We start from the raw sequence: 18995 nt of genomic DNA, 5'->3' as shown, positions 1-18995 counted from the left end.
CGTTACAATGGTCCAAAGTTCGATCAGCAGCACTTTGGAGGGGAGTGGAAAAGTCAGTATTAAGTTTGTGTGGGATAAACCATATGCAAAGCCGGCTGACGTCCTCGTTCTACTGCCTCTAGTAGCTGAAAACAAGTGATCTCATCGGCTACCAGTAAGTTCGTCACACGGTAGATTCGTCACGGGTGACGAAGATACCGGCAGGGTGGGCGGGTGTTTATGCTTAGAGCTTATGCTTTCAGATGTTTGATTTGTGGGAGAGATTCAAGATTCACATTTTTAAGAGAGAGAGAGAATGAAAATGCCATTTTAGATTGTGTACTTCACCTACTCAAAGAAAAAAGAGATACAAAATAAATACGCACAACATCACATATATATGCTCTGTGAAAGGAGAGAGAGAGCGGGAAAGAGAGAGAGAGAGAGGGGGGGAGGGGGAGAGAGAGAGAGAAAGGGGGGGGGGGGGGAGGTGCAAGGTTGTATTACCATTACATTACAGCCGCGCTCGGACTACTGTGGCGAAGTTACTGTGGCGAAGTTACCGGGGACCGGTGACGAATCTACCGTTTGACGAACTTACTGGTATCCATCTCATCATACCAACCAAATGGTTCGAAATGACTCGCCTTACAGATTTCTTTGCAGTCCTGCTGGGATCAACTTTTACACTAATACTGACTGTTGTATTGAAAGCCCTATTTGATTATAAACAACATTTCCTGTGGTCTACAAATCCGACACTTACCTGGTCAGTCTCCAATTCGTCAAAACGTTCCCTGATAGTCGCCATGTTGTCTCGAATCAAGGGACACCACCCACGGAACACATCACAAGAGTGCATTTTCCTTTGATATTACGACAATTGATTCAACTTCCCAAACTCTTAATTTTGCAAAGTTAAGTTAGTCCTTCTGTGTGGTAACATTATTTGTCACGCAGAATCTTCTGGTAAAGCTTTTAGAGCGATCTGAAGGCCTTTTACTGGCGGACACCCTATCTTTAAGCTGGGCGACCATGAAAACCTCTGGGTAAAAGCGCAACCAGAATTTTAATTTAAAGCTGTGGTCTATTTATGACTTTCCGGGGCTACGAGGTTGAAAAATTGGGATAAAATCATAATTCTGCACAGCAAACGCTACCCGAAACCCCACCTATACGGCGTGTATGACCTTGAGAGCTTCAGTCAACGCTTGAATTTTGCTGTGGTAACATCCGATTTGCTCTCTCAGAGCTGAGCATATTTGTCAAGAAGGATCGAGCAGAAAAAATAAACGACTTGGCAGGGATTCGAACTCGAAGGCCTCGGGACCTCAAAATGTCGGGGCCGATGTCTTAACCGCTAGGCCACTTCACCAGTGTTGTCAAAACAAAAAAAAAGATAATTGTATATCATTCTACACTTGAATTACCATTCATGCGTTGCAAAAACGTCAAAATTGCCATTAAAATTTGCCTTTATTTGCAAACATGTTTCACGGAATCGCAGTAGGCCCCCTACATGTTTACACCGTCATGCTACACGACATTCGCGCCATGCAAATCAGTAGCTGCGATATCATATCTCTATTTACAACATGCAAGAAAAATGACAAGAACAGTAATTGAATCTATCCAAAGCTCTGTGCAGTTGAAAACAGACATCTGAAAAATAGTTCTACATGTATTCACTTCTGAACAATGGGCGGATAGAGATATAAATCATGCTGCTTCAAGAATAACATAACATGAATTTATATCGATGTTTTTCCTTCTTTTTCTCCATTGGCGCAGTAAGTAACCTTGTGGTTTAGGACATGAGACACAAAGTCTCGAGGTCGAGAGTTCGAATCTTCGCCGGGGCGTTTATTTTTTCCCCCTTGATGAGATAAATCAAGTTATGATCAGTCTTGAGAGAGCAAACCGGATGTTATCCCTGTAAAATTCAAGCGTTGACTGAAGCTCTCAAGGTCATACACGCCGTATAGGTGGTGTTTCGGGTAGCGTTTGCTGTACAGAATTCTGTAGGCTACATGATTGTATCCCTATTTTTCAACCTCGTAGCCCCGGAAAGTCATAAATACTAAAATAGACCACAGCTTCAATCGAGAAAAAAGCAAATTGTACATACCAAAATGTGTGTTTTGGTGGTGAATTATTGCACGCAGTATCAATTAAGGTGCAGTTTTCATGATCATGTTGTAAGAAAGCATCAGACTCCTTGTTCTTTTTCTTCCCGTGTGTCAAACAAGTCACAGTAGCACGTGGTCATCTTTGCAAAACTAGACTCCAAGTCCAAAGTGTTCACTTCAACGGGACACTAACGACGCAAATGAGTTCCATTTTGTTTAGAGAATCACCACAACTGCGCAAAAGTCGTCACCACAACAGACACAGAATTCCACAAAACTGTTCCATTATATGCACAGAGAAGTGTGCAACATAGACGACATTTTTTTTGCTGGCTTGTCGGCGCTGTGAACTGTGGGACTGCAAGAAACTGACAAGAGTTTCTATTGGTCCTCACTGTGAACTCTGACTGCACGAGATGCACGTGTATTTTTTGTCCAGAACAAGAAAGAAAGGGACAGGGTCAGGAGGGGAAAGAGATTGAAACAAAAGAAAGGACATCAAATGGACAACAAACTAACGAAGAAACAAACCGACAAACAAACAAACAAACAAACAAAAACAGGACAAGAAATTTAGATTGAACATTAAAAAAAAAAGGTTTTGTTTCTAAAATGACGTTTGTCTCGGTGATTTTGGCATCATACGCAGTGGAATTGCCAGACTTGCTTGACATGACCACATTTACATGATCGTGTGTGTGTATGTTCGTGTTTCGGTGAGTGTCTTTGTGTGTGTGCTGTGTGTGTGTGTGTGTGTGTGTGTGTGTTCTTGTTAAGACCGCGTCGTTTTGACTTTGGCCCGAAAATGGAGCCGAATTGTTTTGACGCACCCCGTTGTTTTGACGTCACAACAACGGATGCCTCGATTTTCGAGCTTCCCGCCCTAAGATATACCATGTGACACAAGGATTTGATTTTATTGGTTCTGTCCAAACTATGATAATTTTGTCAGGGTTGAGTGTGTGGCGAGTGTGTTGGGCTAGTGTTTTGCGGTCAAAACAAGAACTGTACTTTTTTGGGTTCCCCTGGCGGCAACATTGAGAGAGAGAGCGAGAGAGAGCGGATTGCCGCGTGAAACCGTGATTTGACACGATGGCTGACGCCGACACGCGGGGTGAACGCCGCAGCCGGTACATTACCACAGACACAGGTGTGTATTATATTTATAGTACTTTGTTGTCCATTTTAGACGAAAAGACAGTTGACTGAGTTGTTTTTGAAATAGTGACGCGCCTTCAACTTTATCTTTCAGGTCTGTTGCCACATGGCTCTGACATTCCAAAATGGCTAACCTCGTTTTTTGGAATTTAGAGCTCACAATCCAGTGACAGTGACATTAACAAGAACTTGATCAGTCATTAATTATCAATGGCTTATCAAGTTGTTGGTACAGGTTACTATGCAAGAGTCTTATACATTAAAACAAATTATGGCGAGTGGTGCACAGATCTAAATACTCTCAGTATACTGAGAAGGCACGATGCATGTTGGTTTTTTAACTTCCGAAAGATTCTGAGATTAGCTGTGCGTACAAGCGATCGAGCACTGATTTTATCAGTATTTATATAACTATGTTTTGTTTGTGTCAGTCTGTGCTTGTTTGCTGAATTTATGTGTAGGAGCCTGAGGCGGGTTGAGATCTAGCTCCAATGTTCAAATTTCAATCTCGCCTTAGGCCTAGTAGCTGTTGAATTAGGGAGACCGAATAAGTCAGTCACGGTGCGACTATATATTTTTTTTTAATTCGATTTATTTAATTAAAAACTCTTCACGTCCTGTACCGCACGACTTTGTTACTATACTTAGGAATGACCTCACAGGACGGAAGCGCTCTCTGTGCTTGAAAACCACATTTAGGTCACTTCCTTTGTAAACAAGCACATAGCTGCTCCGCGGTTCGTTCGTTTGGTGAACGTTTTGGTAGTTTGCAATGGATTTGTATTGATTTTTTTTTCACGGAGATTTTGGGACCATCTCTGGTGATGCTGATACAGTCAGTAAAGACAAATTTGGGGATATTATCGACGAATTAGGGGCAGAACAAGTGCTGGGACTCGAAGCAGACAATCGCTTGACATTGAAATTGTAAGCTTAATGTAGTTTAGTTTCATCTCCCCCGTCGCGATAACCTTCGTGGTTGAAAACGACGTTAAACACCAAATAAAGAAAGAAAGTTTCATCTCTTTGTTCCACCATCACCCAGCCGACGCGGCGACTTCCTGGCGTGGCCGTAAAGTCCGGTTACTCGATCACGTCGCTCTCTGCTCTGTGCATCGTCAAATATGTTCATGCTTTTCACCTGTTGCACGTGAGTGAGTGGAGACTCGGCTCCCCCATAATCATGGTCCAACAGGCATGCGAATCATTAATTCTGCTTTTTACACGATGAGTCTTCTTCTGTCAATTTAATGCATACTAGTTACAAATTAAAATGACAGTATGATTTCTTCATTAATTAACTACTCATAATGATAATACATGTATTATACGTGTATACTTTACATACATGTTTTATAACATAAAACCCATAAATGTCGTGTCTGACACACACAGATACCCACTTTCTGGTCATTTTCATCAAATCCTTACGGTACTGAGGCTTAGCAATAGGGAAATGTGTTCAGGACGTGAATAGTTATTTGACCGGGCGAAGCTGGATTGACTTTGGACTTATCATGTATTGGAGCCATTCTTCCGTTCTGGGGACGAAATCCGTCTGTTGAAAAAAAAAAACTACTGTTTGTGTTTTACTTTACCCATACACACGCACACGTTTTTGTTCCTCTTTTTTTCTCTTCATCCTCTTTTTGTTCTGTTTTCTTCTCCTGTCCACGACATTACTGCTTCCCCTCAAACCTATGATGTATTTTTTCCGTGCATGGTTTATCCCTGTCTCTTCCCAGAGACCAGGCAGTCCGGTTACAGTAGCTCGGGTACTTTGTATCTCCCCCAAACTCATCAACTTAAGTTCATTACAGACAGAATAATTAGCATAGCCGCTAATTCAACAGTGTATAGCCTATAGGCTCTCTTTTTCTTTTCTCTCCTCGACATTCAACCCATGGTCCCCCTCGACCACTACCATCTTTGACGCAATGTCACTGTCAGAAAACTCACTGCCTTCTTCGGCATCATACAATTCATCATCTGACAGAGACTCGTCAGTGGTAAGACATAATGCATTCTCATCATACTCCAACTCCTTTGGATCAGACACACCTGAATGACAATGCTTCTCAATTAAAAATGTACACATGCTTTTATGTGAGTTAGGGAAGTATAAATAGAGAATACTATATATGGCTTGCTGTGTCGTACCAGATTTTCATGAGTTGTTTTTTTAAATATTGAACTGCGAGCGAAAGCGAGCTATTCACTATTTTAAAAAGCAACGAGTGTAAATCTGGTACAAAACAGCAAGCCATGTAGTATTCTGTTTATCCTACATACTGTACTTACGTGTATTTTACTGAAAATGTCCTGCAGTCGAGGCAGCTAAATTGAAGACGCTTGTTTTGGAACCTCGATCTCTTCTAAAGCCTCGTGCAATCTATTACGTCAAAGCAAAGAAACGTCACTCTGAAAGTGTGGCTTGACGTGTTAGTTCTAAAAATTCATCGAAGGTAATTAGCGAGCGCAATCTTTTTTCTTCTATAATGACGTTTGTCTCGGTGACTTTGGCATCATAAGCAGTGGAAAAACAGGTCCCTGCCAGACTTGCTTGACATGACCTCATTTACATGATATATACACACGTGTGATTTGAACGATTATTATCTCACGAGTATCTCTCTCGCGTATGTAGGATGATATTATTAATCAAATGAAAATTTACAATAAAATGTTCTATTATGTCACTAGTGGAACCAGGAGGCCGAGGCCAGAGATTTAAAACAAGGGAGTACTTCCCACATTTCTCATACGGCCAAAGAATGGTGCAGGCTGCACTGGCTAAGAGTCTACCTGCCATACCATTGCCAGATGACACCAGCAATCATCCAGGTACAATGTAATCCCATTTTTATTTTGTTGAAAGGCAAGATTTAACCAGAAAGTAAGGAACTAACTCAGGGGTTCCACTTATTGCACACACAAAAGTATATATAATATACGCAGTTTTCAGCCTCCGTACACATTTTCACCGACATGTTGCATTTTGTCACGCAAAATTACAATTGCACTCAAAAAACTAAATAGCCACGAAGAGAGCACCTGAACTCCCACCTCTGATTCTCCCCACCCGCCTTGTTCATCACTGTTAACACTTGTGTACTTATCGCCAGAGGCCATAGTACCAGTGCTCTACCGAATTGAATCTTTATTCCTTAGGTCACTGCCACCGGCGATAGCCATATAAATTATATGAATGACCAGCTCTACCGAAGAGGAAGATTGCATTACATTTCTTTGGGGGGGGGGGGGGGGGGGGGGGGGTCATGAGTCACAGAATAAATAATTGATCCTGCTGTGTTCAGCAAAACAATGGTCTGCCTTATCACACATGCCATCAGTTTGGTGCACTGCCGATTCAGTTTACAGGCCAGGGGTGTCCGGGTCTACTCTGATTACATCGGACTGACCCACAGTGATTGTTTTTCAGGCCGAAATATCTTCCATTTAGCGCCATGCAAATAGTTCAGTTCCTCGCTTAGAGGCCTATTACCTGTACAGAGCCACTGCAAAACGCAAACAGACCGATCTGTCGTCGGAAAGTGAAAGAACAGAATCTGATGAAGGGACTTCTTTTAGTTACTTATCATCATCATGTCCAGTGATGGCGCTAGTACTTTTTTCAAACCGGTACGCAAACTTTTATGAAGCAAACAGTCCAGAAAAAAACGGTAGGCTGGTCATTGGAACCAGTTAGAATCCAGCTCAGAGTACTGGTTTTATAGTTTTGCCAGCGAAAAAAGATGCGGTAGTTCTAAAAATCAACGGCAGCCAATTTTGTTCGGGGATTTTTTCGTTTCAACCGGTAAAATACCGGTAATTACCGGTTAAAGCCAACATTGCATGTCTTCTCATTCGTAGTGAGAAAAACACACTTCTCCTGCGCGTTTTTTCCCCCAATTAAGTTTGTAATGGTACGCGTTTTCCCCGGCTCATACGCATTTTTTCAGTCATGTTGTGTATGCAAACGCAAAAAGCAAAAACCCAGTGGAACCCCTGACTAACTAACTGTTATGCAATACTTCTGGAGGGGTGATCACACTACAGTGAACACAGTTTAGTTATGACTAAGATATGTAGTTAAATTGCTATTCTGATACACATGGAAGAATTCAGGGTTATGATTTGATAGTCTCACATGGACCTATTTCGGTCTTAAGGCCATATATATATGTCAACGGAAGCTGCTCAATATCCTATATATTTACAACAATAAAGCATGCTTCCTGTTTCATCACCGTGGATGAATTAAGTGCTTGCATGCACATACCTGGTCAGGTTTGCTTCTGTTACTGGTCGACAGACGATATAGTTTGTACAAAAACTAAATTCTTGCCGTCCATGAAATACATCCCTGGTAAAAATTCAATTCCTGCAACACACCTTGCAAAACTAGTAGCTGCAGTCTAGCAGACGGTCTTTCCAGTGCTTTGTAATGAATCGGCAATATTGCCTTTGCCTATGCAACGCTCATATATATGCAGATCCCAATCTGATGAATGGACTGACCCACAGTTAACAGAGAAAATAAAGGACCCACTAGAGAAAGTGCTGAATTCTTGGGATGTAGTCTGATGATAGACGGAAGACAGACAATAGACGGAAGACAGACAATAGACAGAAGATAGACGGAAGACAGACAATAGACGGAAGATAGACGGAAGACAGACAATAGACGGAAGACAGATGGTAGATCGAAGACAGACAATAGACGGAAGACAGACGATAGACGGAAGACAGACGATAGATGGAAGACAGACAATAGACAGAAGATAGACGGAAGACAGACAATAGACGGAAGACAGACGATAGATGGAAGACAGACGATAGATAGAAGACAGACGATAGACGGAAGACAGACGATAGATAGAAGACAGACGATAGACGGAAGACAGACGATAGACAGAAGACAGACAATACACGGAAGACAGACAATAGATGGAAGACAGACGGAAGACATACAATAGACAGAAGACAGACGGTAGATGGAAGACAGACGATAGACGGAAGACAGACGATGTAGTCTGACGATAGACGATATATATACGGACGTTCAACCAGTATTTGGCTTCAGCTTGATTCAGGAACAAGAGGGCGACCGCAACTGAGTCGCATGTGTAGACAAACCATAATGCCTTTCTCCAGTCCAGTCTATGAAATAGGACTTACAGCTGATCTAGCTGGACTCTACGCAAGCTTCAGTACGAATGAAGTAAAATCTCCCATATCAAATTTATTATACACAAATATGAAAACAGTTAACTAGACTGTTCTAACTGTAAACCAACGTAAAGGGGAAATATGAAGCTCAAAAACAGGTTTAAGTCCCAAGCATCATGCAACCACAGGCGCTTTCTGTCTGTCTTTCCTACAGTTGACTGCAGCTTCGAACCACAGGCGCTTGTGACAGAGGACTCTACAAGCAGCCATCACTCAGTTGACTCCCAAATGGTGAGTTTTTATAGAGTAGATTATTTGTTGCCCTGTCTGAAGATATTTTGTTTTTGCGATTTGATTTGTTAAATGTTTGATCTGCATTACTTGTGAGTTTCCTGTGATGACCAAGGCAATGAAATATGTTTGCTATCTGCAGTCTATGTTCTTTTGCCTCTGAAAAACATGCATCAGAGTTGTGCATTCTATTTTTCCTCACTATTGATTGGATTAACGTTTTTAATTTGTGACTGTTTACTGTTAATGTGTTTTTTTGTGCCTATGATTCCATTTTCTGAGGCTGTGCTTATATTTCTTTATTTATCGTCACAGTTCAGTACAGACTTTTAACTAGTGAGAAGAGCATCCTTCCAAATGGACATGTAACAACAAATTTTAGTAGACCTGCTTCGCTTTATTAGCAAATCTAATGGCAACATTATTTCTCGAAAAACCTATAGTTCACTATTGACCAGCAGGGATAGACAAATAGTCTACCCGATTGCCAGGAGTGAGTAAAAAAAATCTGCCGGGCTAAGAGAAACCACCTGGCAACTTGTCGGCTGGCTATAAACATTCTGTACCAATGCAACAGTTTTGGTTGTAATTTCAAGTTTCAAAGCGATGCAACAATTGGGGCATGTGCTGGGCCAGCAACATTTCTGGCGGGCTAGTGAGTACTAGTGTAGTAACTTTCTTGAAGTTACTAGTCCTGTTGGCGAGTTAAGATTTGAAGATTTGGCCATCCTTGACAAGAATGATTGAGATTAAAAAAATCTTGATCAGCACAGAAAATAGCTAGGCTTTACTTTTTTGGTATTTGTTCAAGTCAATGGATATTCTTTTTGCATCATGACTTGTAAAACCCTTGGCAGATCTATGAGGTTGCACATGTGACCAATTGTATGAGCAGCAGTGATGGCCAAATCTCAAAATTTTAATTTGCCAGCCGAACGAGTAACTTCAAGAAAGTGACTAGCCAGACAGAAATGTTGCTGGTCCAGTACATACCACACAACAGATTATGAGTATCAGATTTCTTTGTACAATCAAAATAGAGGTGTTTTTGCAGATGCCAGAGGTTCCTGCATCTGCAGTGTTAATGTGGCTTTAAAACACCATAGTAGTACAACCAACACTTTTGCATTTGACCAGAATTTTCACTGGCCAGATGGGCGAGCTGCCAGACGGTTTCTTCTAGCGGAGACGGATATTTTAATCGCCTCTGGCAATCGGGCGGACAATTTAACCGTCCCTGAGCAGGAATGTGCTTATTGAGCTATATTTTCATATCGTGACGCGGGCCGGTTGGGAATTGTTTGGGCCGGTTCAAATTGCTGACCTAAAAAAAATAAGTTAAGGTAAACCCCTGGACACTAGTTTTTAGGACCTGGAGAGGACCCCAGACAATGGGGCCTCAAGGTTTGTCATACCCAGAACATCCGTTTTAAAGTTTTGTTCCAGCTGGGACTCATTGAGCCCGGTATCGCTGCGTGAATGACACATTTTCCACAAAACCACCCGCCCCATGTTCTATGAAAGATTTCTCTTCAAGGTCACATATCTTCTGCCGGAGGGAGGCTCAGTGCAAACTGACAGCAATTTTTGACGATAGTTATTGTGTTTTGCAGGATTTTTCAGACAAAGACATGACATATGTCCCAGACTCTGCCAGCAGCATTGACGGATCGCATTTGTACCCACCATTGTTTTTTGGGTCACAACTCATCACAAAAATGGCTACGGGAACTGAAAGTACTTGCCCTGCCCCTGCTGAACCTGCTTGTCCTGAGTCCACATCATGCCCCAAAGAAGATCCATGCAGAATCAAAGGATTGTCCTTCGCTGAAACAAAGACTGTTGGTGACAAAACTGTACCCAAGCCTAAGCAGCACTTTTGTTTGTTTTGTCAGAAACCACAATCACGTTTGCCTCGGCATATTGAGACGCAGCACAAAGATGAAAAGTCTATGGTCCCTTACTTGAATGCTAAGAAAGGATCCGGAGAAAAGAAGGCAGAGCTGACAAAGCTTCGGAATGCTGGTGACCATCAGCACAATTTGAGTGTTCTGAGAAATGTGTCTGGGACACTGGTGGTGAAACGGAGGAAGCGAGAAAGTCCTTCGGTAAGCAACTTTGTTGCCTGCCCTTATTGCCTTGGATACTTTCAAATAAAGGATATTTACAGGCACAAGTGCGTAGAAGCAAATGATGGCTCACGGAGGGAATTTGTAAAGAAAGGGAAGCTAATGTTGCCCGATTCTGAATGCAAGGAAGATGAGTCGGAGGCATTCCAGTCTTTTCTTGACACACTGCAGTCAGACCATATCCGTCTGGTAGTCAAAACTGACCCTTTGATCAAAGAGCTTGCGAGAAGCCAAGTAAAACGGCACGGATTTAACCCGAGTCGTTTCGCCCAAATACGAAACAAAGTGAGGGAGGTTTCACGTCTGTTATTGAAACTGCGAAAAGTGTCAGGACTTGAAAACGCTTCTCTCAAGGAATTTCTCACGCCTGAAATGTTCAAAACGGTAATAGAAGCAACCAAACAAGTCGCTGGTTACGAAGCAGAGGAATACAAATTCCGAATTCCATCCTTAGCCAACAAACTTGGCTACACAATCAAGCTGTGTGCTGACATACTGGAGGTCCAGGCCGTGGAAAAAAGGAATGACAGTCTGAAGTGTGATGTTCAGGGATACCTGAAACTCCATCAGATGAGATGGAATGAAGAAATTTCTGCCCACGCAAGTCGCAATCTGTATGAACAGAAAAAGGGACATGCAAAACGTCTTCCTCTGTCGAGAGACGTCGCCAAGCTCTCCTCTCACCTCAGCAATGTTTCAGCCGCGGCCACCCAAACCCTCACTACAGCACACGAAGAAAAGGAGATCAAGGCAGCATGGAAAAGCCTTGCGGAAGTCACTCTGACCCAGATAATCCTTTTCAACAGGAGAAGGTCAGGCGAGGCCTCAAGAATGAAACTAGTAGATCTAAATCAACACGAAACTCACGATGTGGATGTCTTCAAATCACTTAGCACATTTGAAAAAATCCTATGTAACAAGCTGACCAGGATTGAGATAATCGGAAAACGTGGCCGAATTGTCCCAATTCTCATGACTGCACAGGTGAAAGCAGCTGTGGAACTGCTTGTGCAAAAAAGAGATGATGCTGGTGTCAGCGGTTCCAACAAATTTGTGTTTTCTTGCACATTCTTTCAGTCGGAGGGGCACATTCGGGGATCTGACACGCTTCGAAAGTTTGTGACATCAGCGCAGTTGGCAGAGCCACAGTTCATCACATCTACTTCACTTCGAAAGCAGGTTGCTACTCTGTCCCAGATAGTCAGTTTGAAGGACAACGAGCTGGATGCCCTTGCTCAGTTTATGGGACATGATGTTCGCACTCACCGCGAGTACTACCGCCTCCCATCAGACATGATGCAGTTGGCCAAAGTCAGCAAATTACTCCTTGCCCTTGAAAAGGGGAAGCTGCAAGACCACCAGCGCTGCACCCTGGATGAGATGGAAGTGGCTGAAGATGAAGCCATCACCTCGGATGAGGAGGCAGGTATGTGTGACATTTTGAAGATGAATTCCTTTGCTCTTTTTGCACAAAATGAACACAGCTAGACTATCTCTAAATCTAGTATTGTAATAACCTTTTTTTTGTATTCTTAAATTCATCTTCTTCTCCTTCTGCTTCTTCTGCCTCTTCTTCTTCTTCTAAATTGGGGGGCTGAGATGGCTCATTCGGTACACAGCGTGGACTACATATAGTTCCTCTGACTCTCATAGTCACAGGTTTGAATCCCGGTCTCCCTCTCTCTGGTATCGCCTTTGTTGTGGCTAGTGACATTGAACCACCAATACAATTTTATTTGTTTTAAATCTAAATTGAGAACGTTCATACTTCAATGCACACTACAATGTGATATATTGTGCTAACATTAATTTGCATTACACAATAAAGCAAACATTAATACTACGGTACTTACTACATAAACTTTTGTACTTGCGATCTGGGATTTTATCTATTCTATCATATTGTAACTATTATTTACAGAATTTGTTGAAAAGGGTCACAGCCCTATTCCAGAACGATCTGCATCAGGAAGGTTCGCAACAAAAGACTCTTTGGCACCGCCACATAACCAGCCCTCTCCGCCTATGCATCAACCTTGTCCTGCTACAGCTGCACCTGACAGTAAGTCTTCTTCTTCTGTGTACGCATGCTATCAACTACAGTACTGCAAGCACTCCCAGTTTCGGATAAAAACAAATGCGATTGGTCACTTTGGCAGAAATAACAACTGTGAACAGAATGTTGATAGTAAAAGAAAGTAAGGAAGCAGGAAAGATGAGCCGGTGCCTACCTAACAGCAAACTAGATAGCTCCTGGTGTTCAAAAACAGGAGGGGCCCTTAATTTAAGTCCGCAGCGCTCCACTGCAGTAGGTGACAGTAAGTGACAATATGGGCTGAATCCATCCCATCTACATGGTGTTGGAGTGGGGACAGGACATATTTGAATGGCGATGTCGCTGTTCAGTGTCTGAAAGTCTCTTAAGTTTGTAGTTGCAAACATGACTTTTCTTTCTCTTTACCCCCCCCCCCCCCCCCCCCCTCCTCACTCCCACAAAGTAACATAGTAGATTTAATTTCTTATTTGTAGCTGCCATTCCATGTAAAAGTGAATACATTTACTTATTTAGTATAAACTTGTCACCCTGGCATGAGGTAATATGACCGGCACGGTTGGCCTAGTGGTAAGGCGTCCGCCCCGTTGTGGGTTCGAACCCCGGCCGGGTCATACCTAAGACTTTAAAATTGGCAATCTAGTGGCTGCTCCGCCTGGCGTCTGGCATTATGGGGTTAGTGCTAGGACTGGTTGGTCCGGTGTCAGAATAATGTGACTGGGTGAGACATGAAGCCTGTGCTGCGACTTCTGTCTTGTGTGTGGCGCACGTTATATGTCAAAGCAGCACCGCCCTGATATGGCCCTTCGTGGTCGGCTGGGCGTTAAGCAAACAAACAAACAAAAAATGAGGTAATATCACAAGGGTTATTCATGTTTTTGTATTTGTCAGATTCTGCTGATGATGAGGAAGCACCAGAAATCCAAAGGAAGTTTCAACGGTGTGCTGCTGACAGCAGTGCATGCTCAAACAGTTCAGTATATATCTTTCTCCTTAGTCAACCAATTTTCCATGGGGGCGCGACTGGAGATGGATGAAGGTCAGGGGGTTCCTGTGTTCGAGTGGGAACAGCTTGAATTTAACTCACAGAGTTGTTTGTGTCCAACACGCTTGTCGGAGGTGTTTTTTTACGGCGTCAATGTTGGGGGGTGGGTGGGGGTTAAGGATGAGGGGTAGAACTGCATTCGTTGATGCATTTTGATTGTCTTACATCTGAAATGTATTTGTACCTTTGAAGAATAGTTCATTCCTGTACACTCATAACACGGAACACACGTTTATTTATTTTGAACATAACATAATTAATACAATAAATAATTAATTATAATTTTATTATGTCCCCAGGCGAGCCCCCTTCCTCCTGGACATTCTCTCCTGTTGGTGTGGCAATGATGAACAAAAGATGCAGTGTATTCACACAGATCACTTCTCCTTCAGCGTCATCTAACGAAAGTAAGCTTTATTGCATATAAATTAATTTAGAAACATGCTGGCGTCACCCCCCGCGGGTTAGGGGGAGTCCCATATTGGTTGGGACTAGAAAGAATTTACCCGCTGCTACCCAGCATGTCGTAAGAGGCGACTAACGGTTCTGTTTCTTCTCTTCTTTTGTCTTATTTCTGCCTTACCAGTCCTTTCACCTATATTTCCTTCCAAGAAAACTCTCCCTACTATTCCCTGCAGTTTTCCAATTCTTTTCTTGTTGTCTTATTTCTGCCTGACTGGATCCATCACCTTTATTTCACTTACCAAAAGTCTTCTTTTCCACATCCTTATTTCTCTGCACCCCGCATGTCGTATGAGGCGACTAACGGATTCTGTTTCTCCTTTAACCCTTGTTAAGTGGTTCTTGTATAGAATATAGTCAATGTTTGTAAAGATTTTAGTCAAGCAGTATGTAAGAAATGTTTAGTCCTTTGTACTGGAAACTTGCATTCTCCCAGTAAGGTCATATATTGTACTACGTTGCAAGCCCCTGGAGCAATTTTTTGATTAGTGCTTTTGTGAACAAGAAACACTTAACAAGTGGCTCCCTCCCATCTCCACCCTTTCCCCTATCCCATCTCCCCCTTTCCCTCGTCGCGATATAACCTTCGTGGTTGAAAACGACGTTAAACACCAAATAAAGAAAGAAAGAAATGCTGGCGTCATGTACGGACGATTAACTAAGCGCCCATTACCTAGTTGTTGAATGACCGCATTCCATAGTGGAAACTCTTGTGTTTAGTTATTTGACAACGAAATTGATATTTTAAAAGCATATGTCTTTTAGCTGTTGTCCTTTTTTTGCTATTTTGCATAATCTATCAAATGATTTGAAATAAAGATAAGGCAGCTGAGAAAATCTATCGTCTTTTTTTTCCCCAAGGTTCAACTGACAATGAGTACCTACCTGAACAGTGGAGCCATTCCAAACCAAAGAAGCTCAAATCAAAGGCAACGCGCAACAGTGAGTGGAAACATAATCATTGTCTTTATACCTCTTCTTTCTCTTTGTGAACTGAGCTTTAAGGAGCTGACTCAATCCACACAAAAGTTATTCTTTTAAAGTAGAACAAAACCAGTAAACTAGATAGTTATTGTGTTTTTGAGTAAGGTAATATCCTTCTCTGAAGCCCTTGAAAGGAAAAATAGAGCCTGTTCATAACGTGTTAACTGTTAATCTAACTAGGAGCGTATAGTTATTGTGTTTTTGAGTACGGTAATACCCTTCTCTAAAGCACTTGGAAGGAAACATAGAGTATGTTCACAGACCTGTTTACCCTCCCGGAATTATTACGGATTTAGGGTCTAAATTCCGGTATTACGGAAATCTACCGGAAATTCCGGTCACAAGAACCATTTCCGTGTGTGAAAATTTAAAGTCGAAATTGTAGTACTAGTAGTCACCGGGATTTTGATTTCCCGAAAACCCTTTTAGCTCAAGGCCGACCGGAACAGCCTTGTCTGCGCATGTGCAAAAACAAGGTATTTGTCGGTCAACGCGTGGTTTTTGTGCATTCGGTCCGATCGACATGGGTCGTAAGCGTAAGGCCGATCTCTCTGGGGACAAAATGCCAACCAAAAAAGCTCAAGTTGTACAGGAATATCGGCAAAACTATCAAGTCAAGTGGCAGTGTCTGGCGAAGTCTAAGAAGAGCGAATCACTTGCATTTTGGTGATCGAATTGAGATCAGTGCAACAACAAAGCTAGTCAGTCATGAGTCACTGCAGTCGTTCGTCCGCGAACCAAGCGAACGTGTCCCGAGGTTAGACGCAGCATTAGTTTATTTACAAAATGCAGTACACAAATGAACATGGAAACAAACAAATTGTGTTTGGCAAAACATGAGCCTGCTTCGCATCGAGTTTATTTGACCAGTATGTCTGTGCTTCGACATTATCTCTTGCTACGGTCAGTGACTTGTGCTGTTGCCGGAATTTGAAAGTCTTTTTGAGTCTAAAAGTGATCTCCATTAATCTTTCTCCAATATAGCAAAGATCACAGTTCTTTGAATTGAAAAACTTTAAAGAAAATCTTTAAATAAAATGAACGAGCCGGTCCACAAAAAATAAAGGTAGCTTCTGGAGAGTGTTTTTCTGACTGGTTTTAATGCAGGATGTAAACAGGTCTGTGTTCATAACGAGTTAACTGTTAATCTAACTAGGAGTGGCATTTTGTCAAAGAGCAGTTCAAATCCGTACGTTCTTTAACATATCAAAATGGCCTTCTGCTGTCGCTCAGTTTTCTTGATTCAAAACTAAGCAGTAAATTGTATAATTATTTAAAAATGAATAAATAAGTGGATCAGTTAACAAGTGCAATGGCTAACTGACCTGCCACTTCTCATGCCCATTCGTGGCTTCTGTCCCATGCTTTGAAAATGAATGTGTACAGGGTCTGTAATTCCGGTTTTAATTTAGATTTGAAATCTTTTGTAATTAATGGATTACGCCCACATACACTTCCGTGTATTAGAGGCGGGGACGGGAGTCCCAGGAATTGGAAAAAAGAGGAGGTACTATATCTAACTTACATTGAACAACCAAAATGTAAGCAGCACTAAGATTGACAGTGAAAATGTGACAGTTTTAGTGTACTAGCTTTAGTGCCACGAAGAAGAATCAGAACAAATGTTGACTCGGGAAAATAAATGTCCATGCCCAATCAAGATTCGAAATAGAGACACTGAGATCACGAGTTGTCGGCCTAGACCACCAGACTACCCGGCGCTCATATTGAGTTGGCATGATTGTTCCTTATAAAGTTTTAATCCGATAACATATTTAACCTTTGTATCTCCGGTAATAGGTCTTGTGATATCTGTGTCCACAAAGGTTCAAACCAGCCACGTCGACTGTGGTTGGAGGAGGAGGTGAAGGCAGTGGAGGCTCATTTGTTAAAATATATCGCCACGCAAGTGCTGCCAAGAAAAGAGGATATCCAGAAGTGCCTTCAGGCTGAAGAGGCTCTGAAAAATCGTACCTGGCTACACGTCAAGAACTATGTACGAAACCGGATTACTGCTTTGCAAAGAAATCAGCGAAACTAAATAATGTTCCGCTTTTCAGCTACTGATCATCTTTCCAATGTTGTTGCTGATCACTACCACTAAGTAGATATATATCTAGTGCAGGTTTGTGTCTTGAGCTGTACTGGACAATGATTTACACATTTATCTTTATTTGTTTTTATTAATTTTTGACTATGAGCACACTGGTGGTTGTGTTTCATGTTAAATGATTTATTTAGTATGTGTTTATGCAAATCATTTTTGGCATTTTGAATAAGCTAGATGTGACCTTTCTTAGCACTGATCCAAAGGTCAGTTTAATATGCGGTCAAAACAATGATGGTGGAGGCAGTTGGCTATTTTTAATTCATTTGCATAGCAAAACGAGGCTATATATCTATTGACAACTGACCACCTATTGAACACTCAAAACTTTTCAAATAATGGAAGCTTTCATTATAAAAACTTGTCTTGGTTATGAAACCTATGAACACTTATAAAATGCATGTGATTACATCAGCAAAACAAAACAAAATATAAGCAAGTGAGTCATATTCTTTGTGGCTTTGCCCTTGTTTAACTGTATTATCATTATTTATTATCATGAACACAGACTACCATAAGGTCCGCTCCCCCCCCCCCCCCACCCCCCCCCCCCCCCCCCCCCCCGCGGGTTAGGGGGAAGAATTTACCCGATGCTCCCCAGCATGTCGTAAGAGGCAACTAACGGATTCTGTTTCTCCTTTTACCCCTTGTTAAGTGTTTCTTGTATAGAATATAGTCAATGTTTGTAAAGATTTTAGTCGAGCAGTATGTAAGAAATGTTAAGTCCTTTGTACTAGAAACTTGCATTCTCCCAGTAAGGTCATATATTGTACTACGTTGCTAGCCCCTGGAGCAATTTTTTGATTAGTGCTTTTGTGAACAAGAAACAATTAACAAGTGGCTCTATCCCATCATCCCCCCCCCCCCCCCCCCTTTCCCCGTCGCGATATAACCTTGAACGGTTGAAAACGATGTTAAAACACCAAATAAAGTAAAGATAAGGTCCGCTATTAGGAAAGTCAAAACAATCAAAGTGTCATATGCACTTTGTCATCGTGTGTGACATTTTATTGTCAACACAACGATGGTGGTGTTTCACATGTTATGATTAATTCAGATCTTAAGTGTATATAAAGTGTATTTATGTACATGTACTTTTGACCATTTTAGATAAGCTTAATTTGATATTTCAGGGGCCTCTGTCAAAAGGTCACTACAGCATGTGGTGTCAAAGCAACCATTGTGGAGGCAAATGGCCTATTTTTAACAGGATGTTTGAAGATGTGTTTCTTTTATTATTTGTTTGAGAGACAAGAAGTTGGAAAAAAAGTGTTATTTCATGTTCTTTTGTCACCGAGGGCAAAGTTAGTCAATCATTGATATAGAAAAAAAATCTGTTTGTTTGTTGCCATTGAAATAACACTTACAACAGCACTAAACATGATGTTGCTAATTATCTTTTTGTGGACTATTCAATGGAGTGTTTTGAATTGTGCCATTTATCATGCAACAACTGGTTTTTTTACGGTGGTTGATTTTCCATTAT

The 18995-nt window shown here is 41.7% G+C and overlaps 1 protein-coding gene across 4 annotated transcripts; it reads left to right on the top strand.

Moving 5' to 3' along the window:
- The first annotated feature begins 2857 nt into the window (after nt 1–2857).
- On the top strand, nt 2858–17785 carry LOC138953664 (uncharacterized). Of its 4 annotated transcripts, none has more exons than XM_070325544.1 (9): nt 3130–3258; nt 5970–6110; nt 8653–8729; nt 10343–12284; nt 12780–12920; nt 13803–13883; nt 14256–14363; nt 15280–15360; nt 17229–17785. In XM_070325544.1, exons 1-9 carry the CDS (start codon nt 3201–3203, stop codon nt 17441–17443), a joined length of 2844 nt encoding a protein of 947 aa, XP_070181645.1. In that variant the 5' UTR covers nt 3130–3200; the 3' UTR covers nt 17444–17785. The 4 variants fall into 4 exon arrangements, with proteins under 4 accessions (XP_070181646.1, XP_070181645.1, XP_070181647.1 ...); XM_070325546.1 differs by lacking the exon at nt 3130–3258 and adding an exon at nt 3690–4193; XM_070325548.1 differs by lacking the exon at nt 3130–3258 and adding an exon at nt 4224–4416.
- The last annotated feature ends 1210 nt before the right edge of the window (nt 17786–18995 follow it).

This window comes from Littorina saxatilis, linkage group LG17, assembly GCF_037325665.1.
Source record: "Littorina saxatilis isolate snail1 linkage group LG17, US_GU_Lsax_2.0, whole genome shotgun sequence".
NCBI lineage: Eukaryota > Metazoa > Mollusca > Gastropoda > Littorinimorpha > Littorinidae > Littorina > Littorina saxatilis.
This window is presented reverse-complemented; position numbering and strand designations above follow the sequence as displayed.